General features: G+C 44.8%; 1 protein-coding gene across 2 annotated transcripts in view; it reads right to left on the bottom strand.

The window, feature by feature from the left end:
• Positions 1 to 1,638: 1,638 nt before the first annotated feature.
• HPRT1 (hypoxanthine phosphoribosyltransferase 1) overlaps positions 1,639 to 10,251 on the bottom strand; it is a 41,180-nt gene continuing 32,567 nt past the window's right edge. The window contains exons 5-9 of one of the 2 annotated variants that reach the window (XM_040627502.1): positions 9,664 to 9,681; positions 7,619 to 7,701; positions 3,150 to 3,196; positions 2,869 to 2,945; positions 1,639 to 2,346 (exon numbers count right to left, since the gene is read on the bottom strand). In XM_040627502.1, the coding sequence (XP_040483436.1) occupies positions 2,299 to 2,346; positions 2,869 to 2,945; positions 3,150 to 3,196; positions 7,619 to 7,701; positions 9,664 to 9,681 (273 nt within the window). In that variant the 3' untranslated portion in view covers positions 1,639 to 2,298. The other variant, XM_040627500.1, reaches the window with a different exon arrangement.

Raw genomic sequence — 10,251 nt, 5'->3', positions numbered from 1 at the left:
GCTGTGATGAAAGCACAGCCCCGAGGATTAGGGACGTGTGACATTTGTGACCAGCTGCTCCCAGGCTGAATGACTCAAGGACCCCAGGAGGCTTTTGTTTTTTTTTTTTTAGTACTTTTCCTCTCCCTTGACAGACTGTTATTCCAGAAATTACTGCTGCTCCCGTCAGCGTGCCCCTTCCATCATCCTATATGTGGACGTTGAATCTGCTGCAAGTCGGGGTGAGGAAATAAAATCACCGGAAACGTGCGCCCCGATGGCAGGTGAAGTAAGGTCTGTGGCGTCTTCTTAGGATATAAGTGGCTGTGCTTCCCAGGCCTTTCGCTCCCGGCTGTTAGCTGACGGGTGTGCCAAGCAGTGAAAACATGACCTAACCAGAAGCTAGAGCTCGGCCGGGTCGGGAGAAACAGCTGTCTCCTCATGCTATGGAGGCAAGCAGCAGACAGATGTGCTGAAATCCCTGCCGCTTACTAGCCGTGCACCCTTCTTCTCAAAACATTCATTTCTTTCAGCATCAACCAGAGCTTATGGAGCACTGGCTGGGTCCCAGGCCATGGTCCTGTTTCACCTGCAGTCGTATCGTTACTCCTCACCACGTGCCTGTGAAGAGACACCACTGTCCCCACTATCAGCTGAGAAAACAGGTCCCGAAGTTCAGTACCCGATGTCACAGAGCTAATAAGGTTAGGACAGTCTAACCCAGAGCTCTTAGCTACTCATTCATTCAACAATGGTCATCTGAGCTTCTAGTACTTTCGAGACACTCAGTATGCATCAGTGAACAAGACAGATAAAACTTCTTGTCTTCCTTATGGAGCTTGCATTCCAGAAGACGTGGAGAGTGGAGACAAACAGCAAGCCAGACATACAAATGTGAACCACACAGCACGTGTTTCGGTCACACCACTCGAAACTGCCATCTCACAGAAGGTGGGAAGTGCCCCTGCAAAGGGGAGGGGAATGGGATGGGCAGCGGGAGGCCGTGTGCCTAGCAAACCGGTAGCCCCCCGTGAGGCCAGTTATCGGGAGTTACGGCACATGCTACGCCCATGGGTGTCAGCACCAACCCCAAAGTCCCCGGGTTATGAAGCTCAAATGAGATAACGAGAGTGAAAGGAACTAGGAAGTTCCAGGACCGTAACACATCATTACTCGGTATTACTTCAAGTTCCCTACGCTGTTCCTGGGAAGGACAGCCCACTTGTTTTTAGGGCATCGATGTGGCTAGATGGCTCCCGCGGCCGCTGGTTCCTCTCTCACCTGGAGCCGAGAGGGCCTTCAGAGAGTTTGGGTTGAACACCTGTCTTCCTGCTCCCAGAAAACAAGAAGTTTCGTTGGTGCCGTTCTTTCCCCAGTGACGTATTACCTACACGAGCCGGCGGCGAGCCGAACCAGGGTCCCAAGAGAAAGCCCTGGTGCTTAGCACCGTGACACGTCCTGAAGTGTACTGTGTGTCTGAAACTTCACGTCGGTAGGAATCCATCAGCTTCACCAGCGCATTCCACCCGATCGTCACTGCTCGCTGGGCTCGGTCAAGATCACAATTCAAATAGCCGCTAAAGCTTCACAGACAAGGAAAAGGTAACCGAGGGAAGGTGACACTAGGTTAATTTGCAGAGAAATGACAGGTATGCATGGTTTCTTTTAAAGAGACAGCCTTTATTGTGAGGATTTTTACACTGAAGAATTCAAAATGTGGTAACAGTTTTTTGGAATCTGATTTGTATTTAAAAGGAACTGCTGACACTGATTCACCGGAAATCATCTGAACAAGCTCGAGGAAACAGTTAACTACTACCGACACAGTAAAATAATTCCAAGACGTATGGTTTAGCCAACAAAACAATCCTGTCGATGCTGTCACTGATACGAAAACTGACTGCTCCTTACTCTTCTAAACACACAGTGGTATATAATTAACAATATTCGATCACCTCTGTTCTTTCCTGAATATATAAAAATTAAAATACCAATTAAAAAACTAATATATCTTCTCTTTAAATGTTTCTTACAGATACAATTTCAGTATTTTCACTCAATAGTGGTGTGGTTTAAGAGATTTTTCTCATTTGCGAGTCAAACAACACTCCACGCCAAGAGAACGGATAGCGTACAGGCTCATATTGCAAATAAGACTTCAGGAACGCGGCAACGGACGGTTCTAAAATACAAAATGGATAAAATTCTGAGGATACATGCAATAAAGCTCTACTAAGCAGCTGGCCACAGAACTAGAACATTCTACCGATGATTTCAATGGGACTCCAGATGCTTCCAAACTCAACTTCGACTCTCGTCTTAGGCTTTGTATTTGGCTTTTCCAGTTTCACTAATGACACAAACATGCTACAAAATAAAAATCCAGAAATTCACATTAGAAAAGCGTATCCCGAAATGAAAGGCAAGAAGAGCATTTCGCACGGCTCGGGCAAACGGTGCTGTGGGGGTTTCACCGGACAGACAGAGGTTGGCGGGGTCTTCCTCATCTTCCTCACCCCTGTGCGAAAACACACGCTCGGGCCTCCTGCCCACAGAGCAGAAGGGGGTGTCTGAAGGAGAGCGAGTGAAAAGACTTAAGCCAGTTCATTTATTTCTTACTTATGACCACATCTATCATCTGTAATCATAATGGGACAGTTATTGTCTATTAAGGCTGTTCAACTGTTGCAGCCAGCAAGAAGTGTCGCCCCAGCCTGGCCAAGTCCCAGCTCTAAGGACGGCTGTACTTGACTACAGCTTTATGTGACTAATGGGAACCATCAGTCTGTTCAAATTATGAGGTGCTGGAAAGAGAAAACAATTCTTCTCTTTTGTAAATTTTTATATGGGGTCTGAAAAATGAGAGTGAGAAAAAGAGGCATTACTTACATTCAAATCCCTGAAGTATTCATTATAGTCAAGGGCATATCCTACAACAAACTTGTCTGGAATTTCAAATCCAACAACTAAAAAGAATCGTAAGTCATCATTTAGATACAGAAAACAGCATTTTCAAATCAAATGCTTATGAATGTGCCTTCTCTACAAATACTAAAATCGTAAAAAAAAACAAAACCCAAATACCCTCTAAAGTAACTCTCAACCATTTCAATATAAAACTCGTTCGGGTTAAAGATGGTTACATGATTGACAGAAAGTAATTCACTTACAGTCTGGTTTATAGCCAACGCTTCGAGGGGTCCTCTTCACCAGCAAGCTGTTAATTACAACACGTAACATGTGACGCACGGAGTCATGACAGGGCATTACAAAAGAGAACATTCATGCTCTGAGACATGGTCTCCCCCGCACCCAGAACACTTTCTACGTAGAAAGACTATGAAACGGGGAGCTAGCTCACAGGGACCGGGCGAGGCAGCAGGGAGGTCCCCGCCGCAGACGAGGCCCTCGCCTGATGCCCACCCCGAACACGACTGACAGTTCTAAGAGCTGCAGCCACCAAACGGCAGCGAATCAGAAGGATGAATGGATGGGGAGCACCAGCGAGCAGTTTCAGAATGCCTGGAAATCCGATCCTGAAGCTGCAAAGGGGTGCGGGAGGTGTGAGCATCACCCTTCGGGACTCTTCCGACGTGGCTTACGAAGATCGTGAGGCTAAAAACTAACTAGCATGCTCGAGGACTTAGTACTTATTTTTGAGAGCAAAAACCGCAGTTGGGATAAGCCACTTCTAACATAAGCTACTTTCGTAACCCAAGTGTGTACTACCTGCTGAAATCTTTCAGCTATTAAGAAAAGCTACTGACAGTGTTTTGATAGCCTTTACATATGTTAAGGGCAGTCCCAATAAAATGTATGATTTTATACCCACTTAAATATATTTAAAAAGCTGGAAAGGACAGGGGCGCCTGGGTGGCTCAGTCGGTTAAGTCTCTGTCTTCGGCTCAGGTCGTGATCCTGGGGTCCTGGGATCGAGCCCCCTGGAACATCACTGGGCTAACTGCTCAGTAGGGAGCCTGCTTCTCCCTCCCCCCACTCGTGCTCACTCCTCACTCTGGTCTCTCTCTCAAATAATTAAATAAAATCTTAAAAAAAAAAAGCTGGGGGCGCCTGGGTGGCTCAGTCATTAAGCGTCTGCCTTCGGCTCAGGGCGTGATCCTGGAGTTGTGGGATCGAGCCCCGCATCAGGCTCCTCTGCTGGGAGCCTGCTTCTTCCTCTCCCACTCCCCCTGCCTGTGTTCCCTCTCTCGCTGGCTGTCTCTCTCTCTCTGTCAAATAAAGAAATAAATAAAATCTTTAAAAAAAAAAGCTGGGAAGGACATAAAGTGATTTTCAACCTCAGCTACACATGAGACTCACCTGGGAACTTTAACAAAATAAAACTCAGATACCCGGGCCACACCCCTGACCGATTACATCAGAACTGCTGGGGATGGTACACACAGGTCTTTCTTTCTTTCTTTCTTTTTTAAAAACAGTTTGTGTAAGTAAATAAACTATACAGGCATACTTCAGAGATCTTGCGGGTATGGTTTCAGACCACTGCAATAAAGCAAATATCACAGTAAAGGGAGTCAAGTGAATGTTCTGGTCTCCTAGTGCACAAAAATTACATTTATGCTACACTGCAGTCTATTAAGTGCAATAGCATCACGTCTAAAAAACGTACATATCTTAACATTTCATTGCTAAAAAAAGGCTAACCATCATCTGAGCTTTCAGGAGTCATAATCACTGCTCACAGATCACCACAGCAAATATAATAATAATGAGAAAGTTTGAAATATTCTAAGAATTATCAAAATGTGACAGAGAGGGGCACCTGGGTGGCTCAGTCAGTTAGGCGTCTGCCTTCGGCTTGGGCCATGATCCCAGGGTCCTGGGATGGAGCCCCACATGGGGCTCCTTGCTCAGCGGGGAGCCTGCTTCTCCCTCTGCCTGCTGTTCCCCCTGCTTGTGCTCTCTCTCACTCTCTCAAATAAGTAAATAAATAATCTTTTAAAAAAGTGTGACAGGGACATGAAGTGGGCAAATGCTGTTGGAAAACTGGCGCCTACAGACTTGCTCGATGCTGGGATGCCACGAGCCTTCGATCTGTAAAAAGCACAGTATCTGCAAAGTGCAATAAAGCAAAGGACAGCAAACTGAGCTGTGCCTATATTAAAAGTTAGTAAGCAGATATAGTTATAAAGTCCAATGTTCACAGCTTACTCAAATTTTTCATTTTGAAATAATTATAAACTCCCAGGAAGTCAGGAAAATGCACAGGGAGGTCCCATGTGTCCTCTGCCCAGTTTCCTCCAATACAAACAGCTCACCAGTACATCACCACGACTGAGACATGGACTTTGGGGAACTGACCTTATCCTGATTCCACCAGTCTTACACACACATATTCGTGTGTGTGTGTGTGTGTACTTCTAAGCAATTTTATCACATGTGTGGATTTGTTTAACCACCACCACACTCGACACACAGAACTTTCCATCACACAAGGCTCCCTCTTGCTGCCTATTTATAGTCACACACCGCCATCGCCTCCCTCACCCCTGGCAATCACTCATCTACTCTCCATTTCTATCATTTTGTCACTTCAAGAAGGTTGCATAAATGGAATCATATAGTAGGTAACCTTTTGAGATTGGCTTTTTTTTTTTTTAAGTAGGCTCCACACCCAGCGAGGAGCCCAGCCTGGGGCTTGAACCCATGACCCCGCAATCAAGACCTGAGCTGACATCAGGAGTCGGACACTTAACCAACTAAGCCCCCCCTCCACGCCCCTCGACATTGGCTTTTATCGGCACCATTCCCTCGAGGCTCGCCTAGGCTGTCGTGTGGACCCACAACATGTTCCCTCGCAGAGCTGAGGAGGGTTCCATGGAAGGGTACTCCACAGTTTGTTTAGCCATTCACCCACTGGGGGGGCATTTTGGTTGTTTCCGGTTTGGGGCCATAACCTTTCACAGGTGAATTTCTATGAGGACCCAAGTTTTCATTTCTCTGGGATAAATGCAAGTGCTGGAGTCGTACGGCAGCTACACGTTTCATTTCTCACAAAACTGACAAGCTGCTTGCTATCTGCCATTCCTATCAGTTAACAGTCTTTAAGTTAAAATGCTTAGCTATATATATCTGTGATACTAAAATCCTATGGTGAGGGAGGAATTAAGACAAAGAAGGTTAAGGGGCGCCTGGGTGGCTCAGTCGTTAAGCGTCTGCCTTCGGCTCAGGGCGTGATCCCAGGGTCCTGGGATCGAGCCCTGCATCAGGCTCCTTGCTCAGCGGGAAGCCTGCTTCTTCCTCTCCCACTCCCCCTGTTTGTGTTCCCTCTCTTGCTGGCTGTCTCTCTCTCTCTCTGTCAAATAAATAAATAAAATCTCTTAAAAAAATAAGGTTACCTTATAAAAAAAAAAGAAAAAGAAGGTTAAGAAACACCAACTTAGGCCAACTCTGTCACCAAGAAATGAAAGACCTACGTACTCTTTGAGCCCTCCACACCTGCAGCAACACGAAATCCCTCTTTCATGAGGCAGTCTATCTCAACTCCACAGCATACTCCAGGAAAGAGGGACAAAAGAATATTCCAAGGCTCCAGAACATCCCATGCCACAGGACAGAAATAAGCAAGTGCACGGACTGGCTTACAGGAAGTTACTTAGTGCCCTAGAATGCATCGCGGATAGATACCCTCTCGTCACACCCGTCCCAAATCCACGGAAAGGGACTGAGCCACACGGGCACCAGCAATCAGAGAAGCCCCAAAGGACAAACCGCTGAGAGATGATTCGTTAGAAGGCTTACTCTGATTCAAGACGCTCCATATGGGATACTCGGGTTCTTTAAAAGGGTTTGTCGAAACCAGTTAATCATTTCAGAAAAAAAATTAGATTACTATCTGACCCCTACACCAAAATTATAGAGTGGTAAAAGATTTAAAAATAAAAGATACAATTGCAAAAGTTTAAAAAAAAAACCAAAACCACCCCAAAACCACCCCAGGTGTTACCTTATAGAAAATTTAGGGTGGTAAATAAAGCAAGAACTGTGAGCCGGGTTGCCTGGGTTCAAATCTCACCCCTCTAGTGTGCCAGGCACTGTGCCTCTGGACAATTCCCCAGGGCTTGGTATCCCTATCTGTAAAGCAGGAGTAGCAGTGCTCCCTTGGAGTTGTTAGGGAGTAAGCTGTAATTATAATTAAATATAATTAAACTAGAAACAAAGGTAGAACTAATAAAGCAAAAGCCAAACAGCACAGGTAGGGCCCGGGGGTGAGGCTGGCACAGGCCGCCGTGACATCACTCAATTTCAGGAGCTCCGGATCCTCAGAAGCACCGCCCCCCTTCCTACCACCTCCTAAACCCGATGTGGGATCCTTGGTCTAAGTTCTTCAAGGAAAGTCCCAAATCTTCTACCATGCTACCCAGGGCAAGTCGATATCATCATTAGCATGCTGAGAAGCCAAATGTTAATAATATTAAGGAAAAGATGACTGCAATGAAGGGCTTCGTTGACACATGACACAATTATTTACAAAGGATATTTACTGAGTCTTCTTTGAGATCACATTACTTTTTGAAGACAAAACAAGTTGAGAACGTTTACCCTTACAAAGAAGCAATTAATTACTTAATCCTGTTTCAAAAGAAGAAAATATCCTGTCAAAATGTTATCTACGTACCTTGCGACCTTGACCATCTTTGGATTATGCTCCTTGACCAAGGAAAGCAAGGTCTGCATTGTTTTGCCAGTGTCAATTATATCCTTTAAAAAAAAGACAAGACATTTAAATAGCAAATAAAACTGAGTCATATGAACATGAAATACCAAAGCCCCACGTGTAAACAGAATAATGCTGTGTTTTTCCGAGTAGCCAGCTCTGGGATGCAGGTGGTCAACAGACCACACTCTGAGAAACACCGCTTTCTTTACGCCATCTTGAAAGTATCCAAAGTAATACGGTTTTACTACATCAAATGACTTAATATGAAAGTGAATCTTAGCTATTTAGTCAAAAGTAGGACATTATTCAAAACAAATCCATCTCTAATTGGGAAAATACTTCTTGAACCGTAACCCGATGTTCTTCAGTGAAAATGCCCCGTGGACGGTATAAAGCGGTGCTTCACGAAGCGGGGTCTGAGTCATCGGGAACATCAGGGCTGGAGACTTGTGAAAAACGCCGAGTTCCGGGCTGCGGTGGCTTGAATTCGGAGGGCCCCAAGACCCCTGTCCCCTAGTGTACACACCCAAGTAACCCCCCACCCCTAGCGTGAGCACAACCCAGGAAAACTCTGGGACGGTCATTCCTGTGATTAGTTATGTTCTCTCAGGTGGTTGTAGCACACTGGAGAGAGGACCTCCGGCTGGTTTTGAAGAAGTCAGCTGCCACGTGAGAGGGCTACGTGCAAGGACATGAGGTTGGCCTCTAGGAGCTGTGAGTGACCCTTGGCCAGCAGCCAGCAAGAAAGCGGGGCCTCAGGCCCGCAACCACAAGAACTAAATTCTGCTAACAACCTACGTGAACTTGGAAGAGGAGCCCTGGGAGAGACAGGAGCCCCAGCCTTGCTTCAGCCTGATGAGACTGAGCAGAGGACCCAGCTACCCTGTACTCAGGCTCCTGACCCATGAAAGCGGAGACACTGAACACGTGTTGTTTTCAGCTGCTCAATTTGTAGTCATTTGTTAGGTGGCATTACCCCAGACAAAATCAATCTGAAGTGGAAGTGATCAATCTACATTTAAAAACAAGCAACCAGGGCCACCTGGGTGGCTCAGTCAGTTAAGCGTCCAACTCTTGATCTCAGCTCAGGTCTTGATCTCAGGGTTGAGAGTTTTGAGTCCTGCGACCGACTCATGATGGGCGTGAAGCCCACTTAAAAAAACCAAACAAAACAAAAAAACCAAGCAACCAGTGCCCAGGGATATTCATGTACACGAATCCTTTGAAAACAGTGTCATCTGGTTAGTTTTTGATCCATAAGCTGAAGTTTCTATTAATAACAACAAAAATGAATTGGGGGTTCCTGGTGCTCTTAAGCCTTGAACATTTTACATAAAAGAGTGAAAACTCATTCTACTGGTGAGGGTATAAAGCATATAACCAGTCTGTTGAGTCACTGGGCAATAACAGTAAAACTGAAAATGTATCAACTCTACGATCCAGTCACTGTCTGCATCCAGAGGGAACTTACACGAGTGCACGCCAAGTACCGCAAAGGGGTGCTCCTAGCAGCCCTGTTATAGCACGACAACTGGGGGACTCCCCTATTCATAGGGCAATAAATTGGTGGATTCATACACTGCAATTTCGCATTTTAGGCCAACTGACTGTACGTCTCAACATGCATAACCTCAGAACTTATTATGAGTGAAAATAACAAGATATAAGAGAGAATCGCAAAATGTTTTGCATATGGATACACACATGCAATAGAACCATAAAAAAACACGCATAGGAATGATGTGTATCAACTTTAAAACAAAGGAAAAACCTTGAAGCCCAGAAGAGAGGGGGAAGAAATATACCAACATTTTCCCATTATCCAATAAAAACATATTACGAAGTATTTTTTACAAAAAACCAACCTTACTGCCTTGTAACACAAGCGCACTGTTAAAATTGATGACGAGGAATTTCTTCCCCTGGAAATCCCATTACCTTTAGGATTGTGTACACTGAGTTAGAAAATCATAAACACTATATTGAAAGTATGTAGAACTTACCTCAACAATCAAAACATTCTAGAAGAAAAAGAAATGAAAATCAGTACAGTGAATCACACAGTGTTCCCAATTATAACTCAAATCACATCGTAACAAACCCATCCAAGTTCTTGTTTTTAAGATACTTTCCTATCTCAAACCCTGATTTAAACAATGGGCCATCTGCTGGGATTTGGAACTCTTTAATGTGAAATTTTCACTGCAGTGAAATTTTTAAAAATAAAATTTGACCTGTATGTTCATTTTTTTAAAAGTCTCGTTACTTTAAACAGAAGTCTAATCTTGGGCAAATCATGAAATTTCTCTGGGCCTCAGTTTACTATGTGTAAAGTAAGGGACATGAACTAGTATATATCTTCCAACTCCAATAGTCAAGAACTATAATTTGTACCAGAACTCCAAAATCATGCCTTTGATTTATCATACGGAACCCAATTCAAAACCCACTCCCTCATTAGGCTGAAACCGATCTGTATTTTCTGGATGTGTTCATATTCTTGGACTCAACTGAAGAAAGGTACCAATGCTTCCTTCCACCACAAACCCTCACCCCAATTTCTGCCTCTCAGAATGGTATAGCTGGAAGAG

Source organism: Ursus maritimus (genome assembly GCF_017311325.1).
Source record: "Ursus maritimus isolate PB19 chromosome X unlocalized genomic scaffold, ASM1731132v1 scaffold_X1, whole genome shotgun sequence".
NCBI classification, from domain to species: domain Eukaryota; kingdom Metazoa; phylum Chordata; class Mammalia; order Carnivora; family Ursidae; genus Ursus; species Ursus maritimus.
The sequence above is the reverse complement of the archived record's forward strand: the minus strand, read 5'-3'. Positions and strand labels throughout refer to the sequence as shown.